The sequence below is a fragment of the Heterodontus francisci genome, chromosome 2, assembly GCF_036365525.1.
Source record: "Heterodontus francisci isolate sHetFra1 chromosome 2, sHetFra1.hap1, whole genome shotgun sequence".
NCBI lineage: Eukaryota > Metazoa > Chordata > Chondrichthyes > Heterodontiformes > Heterodontidae > Heterodontus > Heterodontus francisci.
In genome coordinates this window covers 9985037-10012116 of record NC_090372.1, presented here as the reverse complement: position 1 = coordinate 10012116, position 27080 = coordinate 9985037, and the positions used below count along the sequence as shown (strand labels likewise).

Sequence of the window (27080 nt, the reverse complement as noted above, 5' to 3'; positions counted from 1 at the left end):
TCTATTATTCTAAGCAGAGTTAAACAGGAATAGACAGATTCACCAGTGAAGAACAAGGGGTGGCTCATACCAAGATACAGGAATTTTTTTTCACAAAATTTCAATCATAAAATATAGAGCAGCTTGTATACTAGGTTCTTGCAGTAAATTGCCTCCGTGTGCTCCATCCAGAACACCTCATGGTTGAAAGCTACCTCTGGGGGACATTTCAGTGCAGAGGATGTGTTCTGGTGACATCTGCCCTGGATCCCTTTTAGGGTATTACTTGGGTCTGGTTTGAGTGTAGTTGGTCTGGTTTCTGTAAATTCTTGTGTGGTAAGAACAAAGGTTAAAAATAAACTCCTGATATCCCTGTTGCACTAACCAAGTGTTTTGAAGCCAACTATGGCTATTGGCCAGGTGCCTTCTGACTGGAGTTACTAGAGCACAGCTGATTCAGTTCCTTATCTTTGTGGAACGCAAAGAGCAAAGCCGTCTACACTGGAGAAGTGAGCAGTCAGCTTCCTCGTTATTGATGTTGCACAGTATTTACAGCACAGAATTGGAGCATTCGGCCCAATAGGTGCATGCCAGTGTTTATGCTCCACACGAGCCTCCTCCCACCCTCCTCCTTCTAACCCTGTCCACATACCCTTTTATTCATTTCTCCCTTCTGTTTATCTAGCTTCCCCTTAAATGCATCAATGTTCGTCGCCTCAGCTACTCCATGTGGTAGTGATTTCCACATTCTAAGCATTCTGGATAAAGAGGTTTCTCTTGAATCCCCTATCGGAATTATTGGTGACGGCCTTATACATTTGTTTTGAAGGCCCTTTGACAAGGCACCAGCGGACTTCTGGATGCTTGTAGATTCGTACATTGGAGGGAAAGAACATGCTGTTATGCATCTGTTTGATGCTTTCTCAGGGTACAGTTGATTAACAGGCACATCCAGGATTTGTGTGTGATGGGTGGCAAATGAAGGATCCTGGTTGCAGATCATTCTGTCTCTTAAGTAGTTTCCTCTGTTTGAAAAGGAATGGTCCTGTCCTTTTGTTGGGCAAAGTTGCTGCTTGCTAATGGTGTTTAGAACAGTAAAGCTAGTTTATGTTGCTTAATTCAGTCAGCAGTGTTCCATGTTTGTAGTGTGGTTTAATCACTAAACTGTTCAGTACTGGAAATCACAGAATTTGTAACTTGCCTCTTCCTGTACAGATGTAAGGGCCCTGCCCAACGAGAGACTGACACCATGGATACGTTTGTGGATTCAGCTTGGTATTACTACAGATACACCGACCCACACAATAGTAAAAAGTAAGTTTGAAAATGCCTGTTCTTAGATTTTTTTTTAATTATTTATTTTCTGTCCTTTTTCCTCTGTTAGGCTGGACGTAACTTCGCCTGCATTTAAATGGGAACAGGAGTAGGCCATTTAGCCCGTCTAGCCTGGTTTGCCATTCAGTTAGATCATGTCTGACCTCTATTTTAACTTTATTTAAACACCTTGGTTCCATATCCCTTAATAGCCTTGCCAAACAAAAATCTATCACCCTCTCTCTCTTTTTTGAAGTTTCCAATTGACCCCCAGCCTCAACAACTTTTTGAAAGAGCGATTTCCGCTACTTTGTGAAGAAATGCTTCCTGACATCGCCCTTGAACAGCCTAGCTCTAATTTTATGGTTATGCCCTCTTGTTCTGGACCACCCACACCAGAGGAACTAGTTTCTTCCCCCATTTCTCCCCCCCCAAATCTACCCATCTACCCAATCAAATCCTTTAATCATCTTAAACACCACAAGTAGGCCATCCAATGATCTATACTCAAGGGAATACAAGCCTTTCTATGCAACCTGTCTTTTTAATTTAACCTTTTTTAGCTCCTTGGGTGTGCTGCCCAGAACTGAATGCAGTACTCCAGATGCAGTCTAGCCAGCGTTCTACGCAACCGTAGCATAACATCCACCCTTTTGTAGACCTCTTGAGATTTCTCCAGTGTTTTCTTATCTTTATGTTGGGCTTTTTTTTTTGCACCCACAAATTTATCATTTAATTAAATTTTATTGTGCCACATTAATGACAACATTGCATCTCTTTGGGAAATTCCAATTCAATTTAAAGGAAGGTGGGATAATTCACCTTTGTATACTGAAGTTGGGGTTGGTGGTGAAATTCATCCTGTGAACTGGATTGGGGAAGGGTTTGGACTAATTCGCTTGTGTATGGGATGGAGGGAGAATGCTTTACAACTTGAAATCACTTTGAGGTTTATGGTAAGGTGATAAAATGCCTCCTTTTATCCGTGTGGCTGTAATTAAGTACCCACTTAAAGGCAGTATCAGTATCCTGATGTATGTTACAAGTTCTTATTTGGTTGCTTGGCAACCAATTATTCCAGAAAGTTGACAGTGGGGAAATGTATATTTTTAAAAAACCTTCCTTGACTAAGGATTGAATATTCTGCATACATGCATAAAATAACGCCTCTGCCATGAAGATAGTTGCTAACTGTGCGTCATTCACTTGTTTTGAAGGCCCTTTGACAAGGCACCAGCCGACTTCTGGATGCCTGTAGATTTATACATTGGAGGGAAAGAACATGCTGTCATGCATCTGTACTATGCAAGATTTATTAGCCATTTCTGCAAAGATCAAAACATGGTTAGATACAGGCAAGTATGACCACTCTAAAGGGAGGTGTAACAAAAACATTTTTTAATGCACCATGATGTGTGGGAGGATATTTGTTTTGCTGAAGGCAGGAGGTTAATGTGATATGCTAGTGTCAGATTCTCAGGCAATATGCACGACTGCCTACTCAGTACTGCCTCTGTTGCAGTTCTGGGAATCTGCCCCAAGGGGGTGAAAGTGAGCTGTACATATGTTAAAGTGTCCTCCAGTGGGAGAGGTTTGTTACTATAGTTTCACAAATTCTATAAGGATATACTTCAGGATATGACCTGACAGTGAACTTATCCTTTGTTAATCTGGCAAAAGCACCTCCTACAGGCTTTATAAAATATATTTTTATTTTCATATAAATACATATGTATAAATTCAACAATCCAGTCCATGGCCATTATGTTCGCCTTTTTTGAATGTATAAACCGAGCTAATGTGTATTGAACACATTTTGGGACTAGTGGTTATACTGCTGATGATCTGGTGGGTGAGCCTTCGTTGGATTATAAAATAGCACTTGCAGTCATGCCTTTTCATGTCAAAATATCGCAAAGTGCTTCACACGATTTCATTTATTTTTCAAAGTCCAGTCGCCAAACACGATGACCTGATGTGCCTGCTGTTCAAAGTTACCTATATTGGTCAGGCAGTGAGGCTTTGTCTGTGTTCAGTAGAGTGGCACCCTCACTGCTTTAGAACACTCCATCTGTGGGAATTGTTCTCCTTGGGACAGAGAAGGTGAATGGGAGACTGAGCAGAGATACTCTAGGCTCTGAGTCAGAAGGCTGTGGGTTCTAGTCTCATATCAGAGACTTGAGCGCAAATCTCTAGGCTGATGCTCACAGTGCAACACTGAAGGAGTGCTGCACTGTTTGAGGTGCCATCTTTTGGATGGGACGTTAAACCCAGTTTCCATCTGCACTCCCTGGACAAAAAAGACCCCATGGGACTATTTGGAAGAAGAGAAGCGGAGTTATTCCCAGTGCCTTGGCCAATATTTATCCCTCAATCAATCCTACTTTTAAAAAAAAAATTATCTGGTTATAATCACATTGTTTTTTGGGAGCTTGCTGTGCACAAATTGTAATGTAAGAAACAGGGCAGCAAACAGTGACGGCACTTCAAAAGTGCATCATTGGCTGTAAAGTGCTTTGGGGGTGGCTTGAGATTGTGCTATATAAATGTAAATTTTGCTTTCTTCAAAATAATGGGGATGTCAGTGGGGTGGGGGGGATGATAGTAAGACAAAACTGGTTCCTCCAGCAAGTAGTCAGCGACCAGGGATCATAGATTTAAAACAATTGGCAAAAGGACTGGAGAGGAAATGAGGAGAAATGATTTTGCACAGGGGGTTAATTCATACTACCTGAAAGGGTGGTGGAAGCAGATTACATAGGGAGCTTTCAAAAGGCAATTGGACATGTACTTGAAGAGGACTATTAAGCAGGGCTATGGGGAAAGAGCAGGGGGCTGGTGGGACTTATTGGATAGCTCTTTCAAAGAGCCAACACATGCCCGACTGGCAGAATGGCCACCTTCGCTGCTGTAGGATTCTGTGCTTCCAGGACCTGCTGTGAAGTCCAATGGCTTTCTTGGGAAAATCCAAGAAAGGGGAAACTTGATCATTGATCAGGTTTTATTAAGTTATCTGTTAAGATTCTTGAATGAGGATATTCTTACTGCCAAGCTACTGGCCACCACAAGAGACATTGTGTGTTCTTCTATATCACTAATTGCTAGGAAGAGTTCTTTCTCCCCACAATATTAATGCAACATTTGTTTTCATTTGGGATCTGCGTAAAGCTTGTACTGCATATTCTTCGCATCTATTACAACAAATCTCGAATTTGACCTCCATTTATTAACCAGTAATGGTGATGATAAATTGTTTTTCTCCTTTGTGTATCACCCTCTCTTTTACGCATGCACATTCACTCACTCCCCACCCTCACCCCCGCAAAAGAAAACCCTTGGAGCAAGAGAGGTATTATTTTTCACATTCTGTGTCTATGTTTGATAGCAGATACCTGCTGCTTGGTTAGATTCCACAAACTTATAACAAACCTCGGGTATTCCAGCCAAGCAGCTATTCTCCGTGCATAAGCCTGTAAATTGAGTGAATGGACTGTTTGGCCGTGGAGGTGAACTCCAACCTACTCTCTGTCAAAGTCTCCAAATGCACTTCCACCAAGTTGCTGGTTGGTGATTAAAACTGTGGCTGGTTTCAGATGAGTATTCCTTAGTTGAGACTAATTGTAGCAGCTGGATCATTGCCAGCAGAAATCAGTTGGCTCTGTACAGACAAGGAATTGAACTTCAGGATGGTGACTTACTCTATATCAACATCACAATAACAGATTATCTGGTCAGTATAACATTGCCGTTTGTGGGACCTTGCTGGTGCAAATCAGCTGTCGTGTTCCCTACATTACAACAGTGACTGCACTTCAAAAGTACTTAATTGGCTGTAAAGCACTTTGGGACATCCTGGGGTTGTGAAAGGCGCTATATAAATGCAAATCTGTATTTTCTTTTCTTTATTGCCAAGTTCACCTGTGCATCGTAGTTAAAAGACTGAGTGTGTGGAGCAAGAGAACCCTCCTGTCGCATTAAAATAAAACTTTGTTTCTGTACAAGTGTCATTGAAACATCTCAAAATGCTTCACACAATTGATTATTTGAAGTAAAGTAACTTTTACAAACATATCAGATGTTCTGTACTAGCAAAGTCCACATACAGCAATGTGTTGAAGAGCCAGCTAATTGTTTTGTGTTATTGGTTGATAAAGCAATGTCGGCCAGGACACTGGAGTTATACACCCTGCTATTCTTTGAATTATGATCCCCATGAAGATCAGCAAGCAAAAACAACCAAATTCACTGACCCCAATAAAAAAATACATGGACAGGATTTCAGTTTTATAACTTTTATTCCAACAATCAAACCAAAATCAACATAAATTAAACATGAAATAACCGACAAATCACAGTCAATATATATAGTTTACAAATTGCATGTTAATTATCATATGCAACAAAGATAGATCTTACAGATTTACTGGGCAGTCCCCTGAGCAAAGATGTCTCCGAACAGCCACAAAGTTCTTCAGGTAGATTTCCAGCTCCTCTCTGATGCAGACACCTATGTAATGCCTTTTCGTCGATAGCGAGCATTGCAGTCTTTCCTTCATCGTTTCAGTCTTGTCACCTCTCAAACCTCCTCAGCCCTGCTCATGAGAGTCTTGATGGCGTAGTTCCACCAGTATTTCTTTAAGTCACCGAAAGCAGTTGCCGCAACCCGTATTTGCTAATGGCCAGCTCCCAGAATTAGCGCTTTCTCTCTGCAGCTTGTCTGCCAGACAGCCTGCAGTGTGTTTGAACTCTGCAATTTTGTAATCTGAGCTTGGATAGCTTTAGTCACATACTTCTGGTCAAATAACTACGTGTCTTATTTGGTTCTAACCTGTTTCAGTTTCCCCAGAAACCAGAAGTTTTTTGTTTCACTTTTAAGTTAGGGACTGTCTTTAAAAAAAAACTTTGAAGCCAGAGTCAGTGCACCTAAACAGAATTCAACAAGTCATCTATTCCGACAACAATCTGCACACACTCCTCCATTGGCCTCACAAACTGCGGGACAAAATAGAGCCATTAGATTTTTCACACCCAACTCACAAAGTAGATGTGGCCTTTGTGTAATTTTGTTGTGGTCATAATGATGTTTACTATTGGATGAATCTTTTTTACGGGCACACTAGGTGAAAAATATGATTTTTTTTTAACTGCTGTTTCAGGCACACAATCTTTTCTAACTGGACAGTGAAGTCCACCAAACAGCCCAGAATAATTAACACTCTGTTTTCCTTCCATCCTCATAGGACAATGCCCAGTCTCTCCTCTCCTGGCATAGCCAGGACTGGTAGATTGGCACGTGGGAAATTTAGATTCAGAAGGATACATTATGTAAAGGCGAGGGGGGGGAGTAGCTCTTTGCTATTGGAAATTTGATTTCTTTCAAGTTTAATTTGGTTTGACTTTGATCTTTGCAGTTCCAGTGACATGAGATTTACCTTCAAATTAATTATCAAGCCAGCTTTTCCCAGTTTGGATAATCAATTCTTTTTGGTCTATTTTTCTGCTCAGATGTTGCCGTGATGGTTAAGAAATGTCATTCGTCCATCATGGTTTGATCATTTTCATTTCCTTTGCATAATTTGTGCTTTCCCTTCCTCTGGCCTGGGTTCAGGGAACCTTTCCGTAAACTCCTAGTGCACGGACTTATCAAGGGGAAGACATTCCGACTGGCGTCGAGTGGCCAATATCTGAGAAAAGAAGAGATAAGTTTCAGTGGTAAGTGGCCATTGGAACGAAATGAAAAGTCCAGAGGGAAGGTGACGATTATATGGTTGTTTTAAAAAAAAGGCAAATTGCAGCTATTTAATCCTAAACTATATACATGAAATATATGGCTACAGATAGGCAACAGGCATGCAGGATTTGCAAGTTGAGGTCACTGAGGCTGGGTGCACATGGCCCTTTGTGTTCTCTGGTTCAGGTTTATTGCCGATCAACAAAGAGAAATTTCACTTCCTGAGATTTCCGTTGCCCCTCTCCCTACCCCTCTCCCCCAGTTAGTTTCTTTTATTGTAATGATTATCAAATACAGGGTAATATTTAGTGTGCAGCATGTTACAGGACAGTAATAGATTGAGGAATTCAGATTATTTTGTCTGAGCCCCCAACTGTGTATTGTCCTAGCTATGCACTCTGGTCTGTTCTTCAGCTGTGTAGTTAGAGTTTATTAGGCTAGTTTTATTTTGCTTTTGCTTTTGTTTTTGCAGGTGATTGATGGCGTGGGGAGGCAGCCTGTTCCCAGGACATTGTCAATTGACAGACTCGGATTATCAATAGACCTTATTTGAATTGAAGCAAATTAACATAACATAAGAAATAGGAGCTGGTGGAGGCCATTTGGCCCTTTGATCCTGCTTTGCCATTCAACTAGATCATGGCTGATCTTCTACCTCAACTCCACCTTCCTGCACTATCCCCATATCCCTTAATTCCCTTAGTATCCAAAAATCTATCGACCTCTGTCGTGAATATACTCTGCGACTGAGCATCCACAGCTCTCTGGGGTAGAGAATTCCAAAGATTCACAAACCTTTGCATGAAGAAATTTCTCCTCAACTCAGTCCTAAATGGCTACTCCTTATTCTGAGTTTGTGACCTTGTGTTCTCGATTCCTCAGCCAGGGAATTGCTAATGGACTGCATGATTTGGACAGCAGCAGTTGCAGGTTTTCATTTAAAAAAAAAAAATACTGATATGTACTTGGCTGCACGTGCCAGTTTTCAGTATGCATTTGACTTTTAACATCCCACAGAATGTCCGGCTCAGGAGGGGCAGCATTCAGGACGTACAGGCACTGCGTGCCTGCTGTGTCACGCGTGCTAATTCATCAGCCCAAAACTTAAATCAGTTTTACCGTGATGAAGTTGCATCATTTTTGAGTGACATGAAGCAAGCTCTTAGAAATTAAGCATTTCTTTATATAATGTAAGTAATTTTACTGTTTTCCTCTTTCCACATCAGGTTCTGACCCACTCCATGCCACTACCTCTGAGAAACTGCAGATCACCTGGGAAAAAATGAGCAAATCCAAGCACAACGGCATTGACCCAGCAGAAATGATCCAGCAGTATGGGATTGACACAATGCGCCTGTACATCCTGTATGCTGCCCCTCCTGAGCAGGACATTCTGTGGGACATTAAAAGTAAGTGACTGAGCTCCTCCAGTTCAAGTTACATTTTGCAAACTGCACATTAGCTTCTTTTCAATAGTTATGAGTACATTGACTCATCAAAGAAATGTATCACTGAGTTGAGGGAACTTCTTAATTCCTCCTTTCGCCTATCATCTGATCTGTCTGCCTGTTTTACCACCATTCACAACCAATTATTAACTGGGGTGGACTGGTGGTGACAGCAATAAACCACTGACCTTTCAATGGGAAGATTTTGGTTTGTCAATGTTTTTGGCTGGTGGTTATACTTCCCCTTACCCCAAAGTCACAACTGAGATGAAGAAGAAACTGCCCCATAAGGGAAGGGAAGGTCCTTCCTGCTCGAGATGACCCTGACCGGTCCCAACAAGTGACATCGCTATTGCCTGAGGGTCACTTATTCTTCTTGACCAAAATGAAGATGATAGCTGTACCTTTCGGGAGGATAATGAGGTGGTAGATTTTTAAATTGACCTGCTCCCTATAAAATGAAATGAAACAGTGATTTAATGTTATGCTCAGCTATAAAACTATATTTTAAAAAAAAATACAGGTAATAAAACTTCACTTTTTAAAAAAAAAAGTGCTTGCACTTAAGGCTCTGAGACACACCGTCCTATTTACACTTGAATTCAAATTCATCTCCAAATGATCAAATGAAAGTGTCTTCCCTCTGCTGGTTGCAAAGTTCCTGTGTAATTTAGATAGTCACAATCAAGGCAAAAATGGGCATGAGATAAAGTGCCCATAATTTGGCAAAAAATCACCAATATTCTGCACAGAAATAACAAGGATTGCTCATGTTGAAAACTGTATATGTTACACTGCTGGAGTAGGGCATTCGTCCACGTTTTGGAGCAGAGTAGCAAAAGCTTTATTCTGCAGATGTCTGTGCTCTACCTGTTTCTGGTGCTTTGCTGACATTGATATCTGAATTGGGAAAGTGTTCCATACCTGCAAATTAACATCCTTCAGCTTGAGCGCACAAATTCACCCCTCAAAAAAAGGGTGAGTGAGGTAAGAACATCTGTTGTTGAATTTGGAAAGATCACAATAATGCAGTAGGGGAGGTGTTGATGGAAAGTTGGATTATACTAGACCTGGTATTGTGCAACGAGATAGAATTAATTAATGACCTCATAGTTAAGGCGCCCCTAGGTAGCAGCGATCATAATATGATTGAATTTTACATTCACTTTGAGGGAGAGAAGAGTGGGTCCAAGACTAGTATCATTAACTTAAATAAGGGCAATTATGAGGGCATGAAAGCAGAGCTAGTTAAAGTGAACTGGCAAATCAGGTTAAGGGATAGGTCAATAGAGATGCAGTGGCAGACATTTAAGGGGATATTTCAGAATACACAGAATAGATGCATTTCAACGAGAAAGAAAAATTCCAAGGCTGAGACCCGCCATTCGTGGTTAGCGAAAACAGTTAAAGATAGAATCAAACTTAAAGCAAAAGCCTATAATTGCGCAAAGATGGGAGGCAGGTCAGAAGATTACAACATAAAAAACAGCAAAGAGTGTCTAAAAGATTGATAAGGAAGGTAAAATTAGAGTACGAGAGAAAGCTAGCTAGAAATATAAAGACAGATAGTAAGAGTTTCTATAGATATTTTTTAAAAAGAGTTAACAAAGTGAGCATTGGTCCTATAGAAAGTGAGTAATCAGAATTAATAATGGATAATAAGGAGATGGCAGAAGAATTAAACAGATATTTTGCATTGGTCTTCACTATTGAGGAAAAAAGTAACATCCCAGTGTTAGCTGTAAGTCAGGAAATGAAAGGGAGGGAGGAGCTCAAGAAAATTACAATCACCAGGGAAGTGGTACTGAACAAATTGTTGGAGCTGTGGGCTGATAAGTCCCCGGGTCCTGATGGACTTCATCCTAGAGTGTTAAAAGAAGTAGGTAGTGAGATAGTTGTTGCATTAGTTTTAATTTTCCAAAATTTCCTAGATTCAGGGAAGGTTCCATTAGGTTGGAAAATAGTGAATATAACTCCTTTATTCAAAAAGGGAGGGAGACAGAAAGCAGGAAACTACAGGCTAGTTAGCTTGACATCTGCCATAGGGAAAATGTTAGAAGCTATTATTAAAGACAGTATAGCAGGGCATTTAGAAAAATTCAAGGTAATCAGGCAGAGTCAACATGGTTTCGTGAAAGGGAAATCATGTTTAATCAATTTATTGGAGTTCTTTGATGGAATTACATGTGCTATGGATAAAGGAGAACCGGTGGATGTATTGTACTTGGATTTCTAGAAGGCATTTGATAAGGTGCCACATCAAAGGTTATTGCTGAAAATAAAAGCTCATGGTGTAGGGGGTAACATATTGGCATGGATAGAAGATTAGCTAACTAACAGGAAACAGAGAGTAGGCATAAGTGGGTCACTTTCTGGTTGGCAAGATGTAATGAGTGGTGTGCTGGGGCCTCAACTTTTTATAATTTATATAAATGACTTGGATGAAGGGACTGAAGGTATGGTTGCTAAATTTGCTGATGACACAAAGGTAGGTAGGAAAGAAAGTTGTGAAAAGGACATAAGGAAGCTACAAAGGGATATAGATAGGTTAAGTGAGTGGGCAAAGACCTGGCATATGGAGTATAATGTGGGAAAGTGGGAAATTGTCCACTTTGGCAGGAAGAATAAAAAAGAAGCATATTATCTATATGGTGAGAGATTGCAGAGCTCTGAGATGCAGAGGGATCTGGGTGTCCTAGTGCATGAATGGCAAAAAGTTAGTATGGAGGTCCAGCACGTAATTAGGAAAGCTAATAGAATGTTATCGTTTATCGCAAGGGGAATTGAATGCAAAAGTAGGGAGGTTATGCTTCAGCTATACAGGGCATTGGTGCGATCACATCTGGAGTTCTGTGTACAGTATTGCTCTCCTTATTTAAGGAAGTGTATAAATGCGTTGGAGGCAGTACAGAGAAAGTTTACTAGACTAATACCTGGAATGGGCAGGCTGTCTTGCAAGGAAAGATTGGACAAGCTCGACTTGTATCCGCAGGAATTTGGAAGAGTAAGAGGTGACTTGATTGAAACATATAAGATCCTGAGGGGTCTTGACAGGGCGGATGTGGAAAGGATGTTTCCCCTTGTGGGAGAATCTGGAACTAGGGGTCACTGTTTAAAAATAAGTGGTCGCCCATTTAAGACAGAGATGAGGAGAAATTTTTTCTGCCAGAGGGTTGTGAGTCTTTGGAATTCTCTTCCTCAAAAGGCAGTAGAAGCAGAGTCTTTGAATATTTTTAAGGCAGAGGTAGATAGATTCTTGATAAGCAAGGGGTTGGAAGGTTATCGGGGTTAGGTGGAAATGTGGAGTAATCAGTTCAGCTATGAACTTATTGAATGGCGGAGCATAAGAACATAAGGGCGGCACAGTGGCGCAGTGGTTAGCACCGCAGCCTCACAGCTCCAGGTACCCGGGTTCGATTCCGGGTACTGCCTGTGTGGAGTTTGCAAGTTCTCCCTGTGTCTGCGTGGGTTTCCTCCGGGTGCTCCGGTTTCCTCCCACAAGCCAAAAGACTTGCAGGTTGATAGATAAATTGGCCATTATAAATTGTCACTAGTATAGGTAGGTGGTAGGGAAATATAGGGACAGGTGGGGATGTTTGGTAGGAATGTGGGATTAGTGTAGGATTAGTATAAATGGGTGGTTGATGTTCGGCACAGACTCGGTGGGCCGAAGGGCCTGTTTCAGTGCTGTATCTCTAATCTAACTAATAAGAAATAGGAGCAGGAGTAGGCCATTTGGCCCCTCAAGCCTGCCCCACCATTCAATAAGATCATGGCTGATCTGCCCCAGACCTTGAAGGGCCAAGTGGCCGACTCCTGCTCCTAATTCATATGCTCGTATGTTCAATTATTGAGAGAGCTTCACTCTGCTTCTTTCTAGCTTTGGACTCAGTAAAGTTGAAAAAGGCATGTTGAGGGCTTGTTGAATGCTTGTTTGTTCACTTTTTCCTCTTTGAACCCAGCGGATGCCATTCCTGGTGTACTGAGGTGGCAAGCCCGGCTTTGGGCCCTGGTTACCAAGCTGATTGACGCTCGGAATGCTGGAATGATGCCCTGTCCCGACCACCTCAACAAAAAGGAGAAATTAGAAGCCAAGAAAATCTGGCAGAGCAAAAACTACACTGTGTCTCAGGTAAGTGCTTGTGGCTTGTTGGGTGCGGGAAAGCTGGTATTTTATACAGTCAGTCTAAAACAGAACGGTTAAGGCATATTGACAAGACACTCTTTCACAGGAGAACTCCAGTTGCTTCCTTCCCCCTCCACCAAACCATTTTTAAAAAAAATTGATACTTCTAATGTATGTTTTGATTTTCATGTTCTGAAGGACCAGTAAACAATTAAGGAAAAGAAGCTATGAAATTTGTTCCAAAATCCCAATCCCATTATATTCTTCTTCCACTACAAAAATAAGTATTTGGGTGCCAACTCCAGGATTTCAATCTTTAACATTGTTCAGTCCTAACCAGTGATGTGACATGAGCTTGTGTCGTATGGACTTTTTTTGTGTTTGCTTTTTACTGTCCTTAATCCATTCCCTACTCCATCCCACCCCAACAAATACTTCTTGTGAAAGTGAGAAAAATGAGATCTTGTGTGAGGCAACCCGCTTTTCAACACAAAGCGTAAAATGGTACAGATGAGATAATCTGAGTCATTTTCACACACTTATTGATTGATGTATCTCTCAAGCTGCAAACTAGAAAATCAAGGATCCAGGGCATTAACAGTCAAACGGCCAAAATCAGGACATTATTTCATTGTGCATTGAGACGTGTATTTAAGTAACATAATATCTGCCCTTTTTTAATGATTAGGAATTTAATGGAACTCGCTACCACCAGGCGTAGTCGAGACGAATAGCATCAATGTGTTCAAAGGGAAACCACATGATAGAGAGAGGAATAGAAGGACGGTGGGAGGTGGCTTGTGTGGAGCATAAACAGTGGCATAGACCTATTGGGCTGAATGGACGGTTTCTTTGCTGATAAAACTATGATTCCACAATTCCTAATATGAAAGCTCCCTCCTGGGAAGGGAAGAAAGCTGCCTATATTCACTTAAAAAGTTTGTGCCTGTAGGTGGCAGTGTCAGAATAATGTTATGTATCCAAGGGGTGTTCTAAAGTTATGTGACCATCAATCTACTGATCTTCAGCCTCTTTTGTGAAATCTGGGTGCCATTCTAAACTGTAACCACTGTGCAGCATTGTAGCAGACCTTGCCTTGGAAAATAGCGGATCTGTTGGTATAAGTGAGTAAAGGTAAGTTCACATAGACTCCGTGAGGAAAAATTAAGGTTGAAGAGCAATTGCACCAACACCAGATTGAGGGAACAAAGTAGATTACTACAATCTGTCCTCTCCAAGCAAAGTTGAAATAGACGATTGGCACTACCTCTTCACCCTCAAACAGAAATGTCAGACCCCAACATTGCATTCCCCCTCCACCCCACCCCTGCCACCACTAAGCGGTAAAATCATGACTCCCCTCCATGAGCACAGACATGTGGAAGAACCCCCCCCCCCCCCCCTTCCACCCCATCCCTCCCAATGTGCACTTGAGAACTTCCATCTCACACTGAGCAGAGATACAGTGCCCAGTTTTCCTACCGATTCCCATCAACCAGGCAACTCTCCCACACTAACCCATCGTTTTCATGAAAGTAGACACCCGGAGACCTTGGCGGCTGTGCGCCCTCTCCCTTGGCAGCCCTGCGCCCTTTTGTACCAATGTACTTATCCCCTGCCCTCTAACCTGCTTGACCTCAATATTGTACTTGGTCCTGATTCCCTTGGTGCAATGCCATGAGAGATTAACCAATGTTTCCTTAAAACAATTAAAATAAAAAGTTTTCAAAAAATGAATTAAATCCCTAAGCCTCATTTAGACCGGGTTTTTGTGGGTGTAGGGAGGGAGATGAGATTCTCTGTTTAAAACCCTGCACGTTAGCCAGAAAGGGCTTGCGCTGACCAGCAGCATCAGAACAACCTGATTAAATTGCAGCAGTTGAGCAACATAATGTTAGCAAGTGGAGGTACAAACCTTCTGGGACCAATTACCTGCCTACTTGCTTTCATTGGAGTACAGTACAGCACGACTAGACCTAATGGAAGAGGGGAAAATAAATAGCTTAAAGAATACATGTTCAAAAGCTAAAGCAACTTATAACTGAATATTGTATAAGGCTCCTAGTTCACATCACTGTTACCATGTTCTTGCTTCATGCTCGCCTGATTAAATTTGAGTGACAATTTTGGACTGTTTTCCAATTAACTAAACTAGAAGCCTCCGAGGCCTTGCATGTATCTCCTTGGATAGAGGGCAGAGGTTTTTTTTAAATCACCATGCAGTCACGTCTTCCCAGTAATTGTATTTTGTGCTGTTGATCCTAGTTGTCAAAAGTTGTACAGGCATCTACAGCCTGCTCCTTTCTGTCTGAAAGCGGCTGCAAAGATGGGAGAACTCTTGGTCGAGGGAGGAATGGGAGTAATGGTGGTGGGAAATGAATGAGAAAACTAAGTAAGCAAATGTACTGCCCATTGAATGGGCTCAGCTTGTACGGTTGCAATCAGCAGCTGAACCAAACAGAGCACTGAGGTGCCAACATCAGTCTGCACTCTAGGTTGGAATTAGTTGGTCTCTGCTGCAGAGTTACACTTGGCCTCTATGCCATTGGTTTATGGAGGGGGGATTTGACTGGGATTCCTGCCGATGATTACTATGCATCAACCTCTGCTAGAGGTTGCATTTGGAAGAGCTCTCCAATTAGTCCCATGCCCCTGCTGCCTCCCTGTAGCCCAATATTTGTTTTATTTTATCCAGTTCCCTTTTTGAAAGTATCGAAACTGCTTCCATCAACCTTACGAGCTGTGCATTACAGATCATCTGAACCGGCTGTATTTTTTTTTTTTTAAATTTCCTCGTCACCGCTTTCTAGTGCCAATCATCTAAAATTTATGTCCTCTGGTTACTGCAAACAGTTTCTCTTTGTTTTGTTTATCAAAACACTGAATTGCTATCTACTGAGTTTGGACTTGGCTGGGATACCTCTGCTTGTCCAGACTCGCTTGTACATCACAGCCGTTTTGGGTGATTTACTGTGTGATTCCTTTGGAATTAAAGCCCAACATGACGTTAGCACCTTCAGGAGGGGTGGGAAGGGAGAAAATTGGCCGCAAAATGGGAATTAATTCAAATGGGGAAAAATAAAAACAAGTTATAATGATCGCACTGCGATCTTTAATTTTTCAGTGAGGATCTTGTAACACAATGACTCATCTATCAGTGATACAGGTCACAATGTTAAAGACCGAAAGCAGAACTTCATGCTATTTGTAATTTTAAAAAAAACAAGGCTTTCATCTCTGGTTTCAGATGAGCAATAAATAAGTACTCAGGTTTATTCTCATGATTAGTGTTATGCTCTGAACCCCACATTCTGCCTTGTAAAAATAACCAGGTAGCTGCTGTTTGTAATCAATTTCACAGGGTAAGGCTGCACAAAGGTCTGTTCAAATTTTGGAGAGGGGACAAATGTCTGCTGTTTCCACTTGGCCGGACAAATATTGCAACAATTGTTTTTAATTTTGTTTCCCGTGCTTTTAAATGTGTTTTAGGTAACCAGTTACATGACAGAGGATTTCCTGTTGAATGCTGCAATCTCCCGGCTAATGGGCCTCACAAACACTTTATCAGTAAGTGCAGTTCCTCAAATCTCTGCGCACAAAGAAGCGGAAAGTTAGTGAGTACAACCGACTGCATGCTAAGGAAAGGACACAACATCTGTTAGATGGCTTTGGCTTTATTGGTGGGCATGAAGGAGCAGCTACCAGAATTTCATGTTAAGTGCAAAGTAAATTTCTATGAATTTGTTCTCCTAAATACCTTTTTATTGTTTAACTGGCGCAGTGGTTAGCACTGCAGCCTCACAGCTCCAATGACCCGGGTTCAGTTCTGGGTACTGCCTGTGACCGCATGGGTTTCCGCCAGGTGCTCCGGTTTCCTCCCACAGCCAAAGACTTGCAGGTTGATAGGTAAATTGGTCATTGTAAATTGCCCCTAGTGTAGGTAGGTGGTAGGCGAATGGTGGGGATGTGGTAGGGAATATGGGATTAATGTAGGATTAGCATAAATGGGTGGTTTTTGGTCGGCACAGACTCGGTTGGCCGAAGGGCCTGTTTCAGTGCTGTATCTCTAAATAAATAAAAAATAAAATAACTGCTGCAAGAGTGCACACTCTTACGAAATACAATTATTATTCTCAGATCAGCCAAATTACATATTTAAAGTATACTTTTTAAAGCACATTTCTGTGATCAATGGCGCACTGTCGAGTGGAAGCCAGGAGCTCCCTATGGGGAGAAAAAGAAGACCCGGAGATACAACAATCTTGGTCATACTTGCGGCAGTGTTAGGAGAGGTGTTTGAGCAAATTGTTTTCGATTCTCCCCTCTACTGCAGTGTTGCCTAAAAGAGGGGGAAGAGTAGAAAATACAAATTGTCCTCATTTTAATTTAACTTCTTATAGAAAACAAGTTGAATTTAGAAAACCAACAGAACCCTTTGAGGGAAGTCGATTAGAAATGGAGGTAGGCAGAAGGGAAGCAAGTTGAGGCTGCTTATCGCTTGTCCTTGCTCCCAAGCTAATGACAGTAAGGGTAGTAGATGGAGGGTTAAAGGAAAGGTGTGTGATGTTGGTGGAAGAGGATACAGGGGTCACACAGAACCAGGAGTAAATCATTCAGCTGATTCAAGCCTGTTCTGCTGCTCAGTTAGATCGAGGCTGATCTGTACCTCAACTCTGCTTACACGCCTTGGCTTCATATAGCCTGTCAATTACATTGCTCTCGATCTTGAAAATTTAATTTGACTTAGCATCGACAGCCTTTTTGGGGAAGACCATTCCAAATTTCCACAAGCCTTTATGTGGGAATGGGTGTTTCCTGATTTTGCTCCTAACTGGGTGAGTGGGTAGTTCAAAGAAGAAGAGATAGTAATGGGAATGAGGAGGTGGTGGGGAGTGGAGGGGAATAATGGAAAAATAAAAAGGGGATGAGACACAATGCAAGTGAGGTGGTGGGAGAAGCATGAGTGATTGGGATGGATCAGCTGAGATGCACTTTTTTGCATCTGCTCCCTCCCGTGCCCCATGCATCTCCAGGGCTCAAGCCAAAGGAAGAAATAGGTAAGAATATGTGCAAATATAAATTTGTAGAGATGGTGATAAAAAGAATCATCTTTCCCCTTATTGTGTACAGTATTTGTATAGCAGATTTAAACCTTCAACTGTGAAACGTTAGAAGCCATTACTAAGTAACTGTTGGCAGCAAGTTTCTTCAAGGTATAAAACTTGCAAGGCTGTTGATAAAACCGTAAATTTTTCTCATCTTGCTATCAAATTTTATTGCAATTTCCACCATTTATTTCACTGCAGCATTATGGAAGGCAACTTAAAATTCTGATGACGGGTCACTGAGCTGAAACGTTAACTCTGCTTCTATCTCCACAGATGCTGCCTGACCTGCTGCATATTTCCAGCATTTCTTGTTTTTATTTCAGATTTCCAGCATCTGCAGTATTTTCCTTTTATTTAATTTAAAATCCTTATTTTATCATCTCCATTCACATTTGTATTCCTCTTATTTAAGTTTCTACATTTTTATTTGATTTCATTTACCCTTTTTAGGTTCAGCCTCTGGAGACACGGCTTAGTGTAATTGCGGTGGCCATATTTGAATTTGTCTGTTATTTTGATTGACATCCAGCTGTAACCTAATTGAAGGAATGAGTCACATAATTGGCTCGTGCTAATTAGATCACGAGAAGAGCACTCTTGCTGAGGAGGCTATTTTGACAGCTCGAAGTGGAAAATTGCTCAATCGTTTCTTCGAGATAGTTGCTGTTTCCTTTCCCCACACCCCCACCCATGCTTTATGTCCTTCCAGATTTTTTGGTCCATTGTGGAAAAGTGCACTAAGGCTGGAAGATATCAACTGTTGAGGAGCTGCTGAAAAGAAATTCCCTTAAGCAGTTGCCTCAGCAATTAATTGCAATACAAATACTGTTCCCAGTAATGAGAAAAATGCTGGCATCTTCTAAACTCTATCCTTTCCCACTTTTTCTTTGCCACACAAATTGAATAAATAAATCTGTGTAAGGATTTAACTCATTCAGTGGGGCAATCTTCTGAAAATAGCTTGTGTATGACAAATAAAGACCAGATTTTTCAGCAATAGTTAAAGGAACCTCTTTGACCAGTCTCCAAGGCATGAGGGATTCTGGCTTTAAAGTAACACTAAAGCTGTAACTAATTAACAGCTGATATCTGTACAATGTGCCTCATGATGCTGCTTGATATCTTTAAATGTGTGTGGTTAGTCTTAACCTCTCTTGATATGTATCTTTAAGATTTTTCAGTTGGTTTTTATTAGGAAAGCTCCCTGAAGAACGCAGTTTATACAAATAGTCTTCCCCAAGGAAAAACAGATATTCCAAATCTCTGTTATTAGGGCTATTCTCACGATCACACTGGAAATATTTCAGAGTTATTTTTAAGGCCAGAAAACATTGTTTATGTGTGAAAGTGCTATAGCCTGGTGTTAAATGCTTCTGTGTTTGTGTTGAGTTTTTTTTTAACTAACAAGGAGCACTTTATGTTGCGGCACAGAATTATGGACAAAGTTTTGAGCCAGCTGCAGTCCTCTCTAGGTTTCCCGTACCCCACCAAGTTGACTTCAAAATTCTCATTCCCCACCCCCACCGCCATGACCTTGCTACAATCTACACTGCCTTGTATCTCTGCATGCACCAGTGCTGTAATGTTTGACCTCTCCTTGGTTCCCCACTTCATCGTTGGTGGCCTTGGTTTCAGCCACTATGCCGTTTAAGAAAAATTTGTTCATTGGATATAGGCGTTGCAGGCAAGGCCAGTATTTATTGCACATCCCTAATTGTCATTCAGAAGATGGTGGTGAGCCGCCTTCTTGGACCGCTTCCATCTGTGTGGTAACAATACTCCCACACTGCTGTTGGGGAGGGAGTTCCACGATTTTGACCGAGTGATGTTGAAGAAACCACGATGTGTGTCCAAGTCCTGGAGGGGATCTTGGAGCTGGTGGTGTTCCATTTTCTTTTAGGTGGTAATGGTTGTGGGTTTAGAAGGTGCTGTCAAAGAATCCTTGGTGAGTTGTTGCAGTGTGGATCTTGTATATGGTACACATTGCTGCCACTGTGTGCCAGTGGTGGAGGGGGTGGATGGAGTGCCAATCAAGTGAGCTGCTTTGTCCTGAATGGTGTTGAGTTTCTTGAGTGCTGTTGGAGCTGGACTCATCCAGGCAAGTGGAGTATTCCTTCACGCTTCTGACTTGTGCCTTGTAGAAGGCGGAAAGTCTTTGGGATGTCTGGAGGTAAGTTACTCACCGCAGTATACTCAGTCCCTGACCTGGTGTTGTAACCACAGTATCTATATGGCTGGTCCAGTTAAGTTTCTGGTCATTGGTGACCCAACCGTCCCCCCACAATCAGCGATGGTAATACCATTGAATGTCACGGGGAGGTGGTTAGACTCTATTGGAGATGATTATTGCCTAACACTTAAGTGGCACAAATGTTACTTGCCACTTATAAGCCCAAGCCTGAATATTGTCCAAGTCTTGCTGCATGCGTGCATGGACTGCTTCATTATCTCAGTCCCTCTGGAGCCCACTGCCCAGTTTCCTCTTCCTTGCAACCTCCCTTCTTGCTTTTAAAAAACCTCCTCAAAACCCCTATTTTCAACTGTGCCTTTGATTTTCTGTGACTGCCATGCCTATCAATCCTTTCCCCATTTCCCTTCTCTTCTCTCGCTTGGTTACATTGTTTTGCCGTCCTGGTACTGAACACCTGGAGAGTCTTTCTGCACACAAAGCGCACTGTAGACCTGAAAGTTGTAATATTAGGTTGAGGATTTTGAATTTAATGTTTGGGAAAGAGTGATAGCCAGTGGAAGTTGACAAGTTGAGGATAACAGGGTAGTGGCACTTTGTGTGGGGCAGGATGCACAGTGTAAATCTTTGCATGTGGATGAGTTTATGTAAAGTGGAGCCAGAAACAGCCACTAGACTTTGTTGTCTTAAAGAAACATCTATTAACACTTTAGCAGAATGATAATACATTGTGTTTTATAATCCTGTCCATAGTGCATCTGCTGCTTTTCAGTAGCCAGTACCATAGTAGATTTCCTAGTACTTACATCTTGCATATTAAATTAAGTCTTGGGCAGTCATTACATTGAAAATTCATTATGTACCTGTTACTCTTGTAGTTGCTGCGATGGATATTTTTAGTGTTAAAATGTCCCACTGTATGACACCTAAATGGATACCATTGTAGAATGAGTATATTGCCCTGAGGTTCTGTAACCTGGCCACAGATTTCCCATATATCACTCAAAATGATTTCTGAAAAGATTTTCAGCTACAACCTTTTTTCTCTGTAACTGAAATTTCAAATATCCAATATGACTTTCAAGAAAATACATTCCAAAATAGTAAATATTCCTCTGAATTACCTTTTATGTCTTGCCTTTATTAAGTTATTTACTTAAAGGCCAAATTCTTTTCCAAAAATTGAGAATGGGACTTGATATTTTTGCCTAAAACTATGACCGACCTAAATTTGGATTATGCAATTTGAACATATACAGTATACCTAATTCCCTTGGGTGCATTAGTGCTGTTCAGTCACCTGTACTGAAGGGATATTTTTCTTTACCTCTAAGCACTTTCTGCCAATTAGCTTTTCTTCAAATAATCTAGAAAAACAAGAGGACAAATTTCAAAAGCTTTACTGGGATAAAATTTATATATCTTTTTGAAAAATGTGAGGCTGTTTTTATGAGAGAAACTTACAATGTTCTCATTACATCTCCGTTGTACTTTTTGTTTGGTGTTCCATAAAATTTAAATAGTATATTAAACTAAAGGAAAACCTGATGAATTGGCGGATAGAAACAGACTGGGATTAAAGATAGAGGTAAGAGAGAACCTCTCTTTTAATAAAAGCAAAATACTGCAGATGCTGGAAATCCGAAATAAAAAGAAATAATGCTGGAAATACTCAGCAGGTCAAGCAGCATCTGTGGGGAGAGAAGTAGAGTTAACGTTTCAGGGCAGTGACCCTTCTTCAGAACTAGCAGATATTAGAAATGTGAAAGGTTTTAAGCAAGTAAAGTGGGGGTGGGGAAAGAGGTAACAAAGGAGAAGGTGTAGATAGGACAAGGTCACAGAATAGCTGACCAAAAGGTCATGGAGCAAAGGCAAACAATACGTTAATAGTGTGTTGAAAGACAAAGCATTCGTACAGATAGGGTGTTAATGGACTGAAAACTGAACAGTCACAAACACAAACATGAATAAAACAATGGGTAAGCAAACTGAACAAACTAAGATAAAATAAAATAAACACAAAAAAAATTTTAAAAATAAAAGTAAACTGGGGGCCCCGTCATGCTCTGAAATTATTGAATTCAATGTTCAGTTCGGCACCGATTAGGCACACTACAGCATTTCTTGTTTTTATCTCTTCATTTAATGTTGCTTCACTTTTCAACAGACACCAGTTGGGTTTTGAAGCCAATTAGTTATCTCCACCCGAGTTAGAAAAGGTCACTGCCAATCCTGTGCATCTGAGAGATAAGTTCTAGTTTCTAGAGGGAGAGTGAGACAGACACGAGGGGGAAAAAAAAAGGTAGATGGGCAGTTTCTTTAATTCCAAATTAATTTAGTCATCTTTTTACAAAGGAGTTAAATTCTGAATACAAGAATACTTGAGGGAAATCAGTAGGCGTGGAGGGAAGGAAGCGAGCTAGTTGACAGTGACTGGGCCTCAATCCTCTTGGCATCCACCCTTGGGCAGAGTTAGTGCGAATGGGTGAGAGTAAATTGGGGGCTGGGAGGGGAGGTTTATGCAACAAGGCATTGACTGGGTCATTCAAAGAGCAAGAGATGATGAGAATGAAATGATGGCAGTAAGGTGGGGGTGGGGGGGGGGGGGGTGGTGGAGAGCAAGCACATGATTGGGGGTGTTGAAAATGGAGCGCTCGGTCATATTTCCTGTGCAACCTCCACCTCAACAGTAGCTTCTAGCTGTTGGTGGAATCAGTCCCTACTATATTACACCATTCTACACACCACCTACGATGTATAAGAAAACGAAAAGAGAGAAGCAAAAAGAAGAATTAAGGGGAGAAACTGAGCAAAAAAACAACATGAATGCATGCAAGAGGATCATATTCTCTGGTTAACTGTGTTTGGTGCCATAGATGATTGATTTCTTTGTAAATAAAAAGTCATGTTCCAAACATCACATTTCAAAAAAAATTTCTTTAATAAAAGGAAGCCAGTCATTTTCTGACTAGACTTTTTTTTTGGAATCTCAGGATGTGCCTGTTTAGGTCACTTCTCCACAGGCTGTATCTGAGCTTAAAGGGAGAGATGAGGTGAGTGATGAAGCACGGTGACCATGCAGCAGACCCCGCACTATCCATGAGCAATGGCACAGAAGAACAGATAGAAATTACTGTTAACAGAATACTTTTCAAATCTCCAATCTGCACGTGTTGGAGTTTCCCGAGGCTACTAAACTGATGGATTTTCCTAGTGGTACCATGATATAGTTTTGTTGTGTGTCAGTCTGGCTGAATCACACAGTTGCATCTGACTCGGAAGGTTGTGGGTTTAAGCCCTCCTATAGACTTGAGCCCATAATTCAGGCTGACCATTCACTGCAGTACTCGGGCATTGCTGCACTGCTGGCGAGACCGTCTTTCAGATGAGGCGCCACCTCCCTGCTCTAGTGGACGTAAATTCTATCAAAGACAGCAGGAATTTGTACAGGTGTCCCAGCCAGCAATTCTTCCTCAACCAACTCCACCAAGAACATGTCATTCGTTCATTTGCCATTTGTGGGTCTTCTCTGGGCCTCTATTTCAAAAGTGACGCCACTGCCAAAAGAAACCCATTGGTTGTAAAACACTTTGGGATATGCTGAGGCTAAATGCAAGTTTGTTTCATGCTATCAGACTTTTCCCTTGTGTTCTTTCTTTGCGACTGTGCCCCCAGGAAACATCGAGTCAAATCTTGTGCTCTGTGTCCTTGCTAACATTTTCTCATGTCTGAGCACTGTTCTAATGTCTCAAAGTTCATAAAGAATCCCTCCTGGATAGCATTAACCCCTCATTTGGATTGAATCCTTTTTCTTTGTTTCGTGCAAACAACAGCTTTTCACATCAAATGAGAAAACTGTGCAGTGGCTTAATGAGGTGGGGAGGGGTGCTGGGGAACTCGGTAGCATCTTTGTGTGTGTATGTGAGCTCAACAGTGGAAATGTCGTCATGCTGATGGTTTGGTAATGTGTGTGTTTACAGCAGATCATGTGTAGGTTTCCCTTTTGGAAATTGGCTCTGGCTTTATACATTTATTAAAGATTGTATTGTTTGTCTCTTCCCCTTACCTTCAGCAATCTACTTCTCAAGTGATACTGCACAGCATGGAATATGAAGATGCTCTGGCTACCTTGTGTATTATGATTGCTCCCATGGTTCCATACCTCGCATCAGAGTTGTGGAAAGGTAAAAGCTAACATTTTTTAACTTTTTTTTTAAAATGGTGTCACACATACGAAAAGGAATTTGTAAGGAATGCAATATTAAATTCATCACTGAGCATGCTGCGCTTATTAGGCATTTTGATGTTTTAAAATACGCAACCAAAAGCAAACATGTGGCTCTCATGCCATTGGCAGCACCGAACCACTTTTTCATGAGTTTTGAGTCCCACCAGGCTTGCTGGGTTCACATCCACCCAACACCTAATGATAGACACTGTTGTGTGTAAATGAGAAGAACAGCACTGGCAGACCAGTACTACACTGCTCACATTTACTGGCATAATGTAAAATTGCCTACTTAGAGCCTGAACTAAACTAGAAAACGCCAAGGCTATTGTGTAGAGTGCTAGTCTAATTCTAGACTTGTTGGGCTTCATGGCCTTTTCCTGTTCCCACACCTTGCAGCAACGCGTGCTGACATGTTCATTATTGATTGTGGTTCTCTAATATCTTGTTGAGCTCCTCATTTGAGAGCCAAGATAGCATCGAATAGACCATGGCCAAACAACTCTTTCTCCAGATGTTCACCACGCCTTCCAGGAGCTGGTTAGCAAACAATAATAGGAACCCTGGGTATGTATAACTTTCTTTTCCTCTGTCGTCCTAACTGGAGGTCAGTTGCAGTGTTGATTTGACTCAACCCAAAGCACAAAAGAGCACGTACTGCTGGATTGGTACATCTTCATATTATTCTTTTCTGCAACAGCCACCCCAAGGTGTTAGCTGTGTCTTAGTGGGTCAGGCTCGTTCCACTGTCTGTAGATTGCATATTCAAGTGCCATTCTAGAGATTTGAGCACCAAATAATCTAGGCTGACAGTTCAGTGCAGGGCTGAGGGAGTGCTGGTGTCACATGGGATGTACCCAGAGCATCACCTGACTGCAAGCTAAGAAATAGTGATTGACTGAAATATCCCCTAAAATCTGTCCTATTTCAGGTAGGACAGTTTCCAAACAACAATGAGCAAGCAACCAGTCAAATTATTCACCTGTTATTAAAAATATTCACATTATTCAAACCTATCAATCTAGAACCAACAGCTGCCAAGCAAAATCAAATTGTCCAGATAATTTCTTCATACTGTTCATGACCATTTTGTTGCTCCTGCATTCGGGTTAACAAATAGAGCTTGAAAATCAAATCTATAATGTAACAGACACAAACGTACCAGAAAAAGGGAGTCAATTAATATATGCAAGGAAATTCCCCACCAGTGGGCTGTATTCCAGTAACGGAAATGCCGATCACATAAGAGCAATACCATGGGTGATCTGGTGTAAAATAATTTTAGTGATTTGTTTTGTCATGCACTCTTTCCACCCTGTTTGAGCTACTGTAATCAGACTCCATCTATGTGTTTTTCTTTGCTTACTGATTGGAGCAAAGCACAAATTATAGCAAGTCATCCTGTCTTTCACAATTACTGTGCTGTCGTTTCCCTCCTTCGTTATTTCTGAAAAGATAAGTTTCATCGATCACATGTTTCCATTCGCTTATAGTATCGGGTTATTTGCTTGAAATCAAATTAGAACAAGTAGAAAAATTAAATGCTGAGTGACTGAAATCCCAAGCACAGACACACCTTCCTCTGCTGCTTCAAATCCCCAAATCCATATTTAAGGAGCTGCACACACAACTAACATCACTAAAACTACTTATTTGTTGTACAAATAATAACTTTGACAGTATGTTTTCTTGCTTACCGTAGTTTGTCAAGACAATTTTTTTGACCCAATCTCTCCTTGTGAAGGTTATTGTGGTGATATCAGCTGTGGCTCAGTTGGTAGCACTCTCATCTGAGTCAGAAGGTTCTAGATTCAAGTTCTATTTAAGGACATGAGCACAAAAATCAAGGCTGACACTCCAGTCCAGTACTGAGGAAGTGCTGCATTGCCAGAGGTATCATCTTTTGGATGAAACATTAAACCGAGGCTCCATCTGTCCTTTCAGGTGGGCATACAAGATCCCACGGTGCTATTTTGAAGAGCAGGGGAGTTATCCCCAGTGTCCTGACTAATATTTATTCCTCAATCAAAATGACAAAAAGAATTACTTGGTCATTATATTATTGTTTGTGGGAGCTTGCTGTGCACAAATTGGCTGCCACACATCCTACATTATAACAGTGACTACACTTCAAAAGTACTTCATTGGCTGTCGAGAACTTTGAAACGTCCAGTGGTTGTGAAAATGTTACAAAAATGCTCGTTTTTTTTTCTTTGAGTCAGCTCTTGTATCTGCTCGGCTGTCTCACCTAGCTATAGTACTAGTTTTTCTTGCAAAAAAAAAATCCTAATTTGTCAACTTACTGACGAAATGAATTTGATTTGAAAATGCTGCAAAGGCATGGATGCTTCTAGTTTAGAAGGGTCAGTTGAATGAAAATTAAAGAGCACATCTTTAATCTTTAACTTATGAAATAATTAACTCAAAAATACACCTCTTTTGGAGTTGGCCTTTAATGATTTATGAATGGTAATGTGAAGTGGAACTTTCCGTAAATGCTGTGGGCGTTTTGTCCATGTTAAGGGTCAGAAAGATGCATCCTGAACATTAGATTTTTTTAACTAACATTACCAACATGAATACTCTTTTCAGCTTCAGCTGTGTGTTCTTTTTAATAAATCAATTTTTGATTTGGTTTTACTGTAATCTGATTCTCCATGTATGCTGGGACAGTTATACCTCTTGGAGAACTGTTCAACAAAGCAAGTCCTGCTGCTCAATAAAAGATTTTTTTTTTAAAGTACAAAAATTAACACTGATTTGACCACCTTCTACCTAGACAATCAGATATCATTTTAATTATGTCATATCAAAGAAAACTCATTTAAGTAATATTTGGAGCCTGAGGAAGTGATTTGAATAAAGATGTCAAGCCAATGGATGAGTATTTCTTTTTTTGTGTTATCCAGTTCTTCAGCCGCCTATGCACCTGTGTTAATTGTTTTTAAACTTCAGCGA

The 27080-nt window shown here is 41.1% G+C and overlaps 1 protein-coding gene and 1 long non-coding RNA gene across 7 annotated transcripts in view; one reads left to right on the top strand and one right to left on the bottom strand.

Annotated features, from left to right (window-relative positions):
- The window catches only part of lars2 (leucyl-tRNA synthetase 2, mitochondrial), a 100379-nt gene that overhangs the window by 60437 nt on the left and 12862 nt on the right, over window positions 1-27080 (top strand). For all 5 annotated transcript variants that reach the window (XM_068054390.1, XM_068054373.1, XM_068054368.1 and 2 more), the window contains 7 exons: window positions 1195-1293; window positions 2511-2648; window positions 6902-7005; window positions 8251-8433; window positions 12435-12604; window positions 16088-16165; window positions 23967-24078. In XM_068054390.1, coding sequence (XP_067910491.1) covers window positions 1195-1293; window positions 2511-2648; window positions 6902-7005; window positions 8251-8433; window positions 12435-12604; window positions 16088-16165; window positions 23967-24078 — 884 coding nt within the window. The remainder of the gene's footprint in view (window positions 1-1194; window positions 1294-2510; window positions 2649-6901; window positions 7006-8250; window positions 8434-12434; window positions 12605-16087; window positions 16166-23966; window positions 24079-27080) is intronic.
- Window positions 5598-26477, bottom strand: LOC137381664 (uncharacterized). 2 transcript variants are annotated; one of them, XR_010977208.1, is made up of 4 exons: window positions 25820-26477; window positions 14514-14574; window positions 8877-8923; window positions 5598-6977 (listed from the first exon to the last, which is right to left on the bottom strand). It is a non-coding gene; the product is annotated as an uncharacterized lncRNA (long non-coding RNA). The 2 variants fall into 2 exon arrangements; XR_010977209.1 differs by having other exon boundaries at window positions 14531-14574.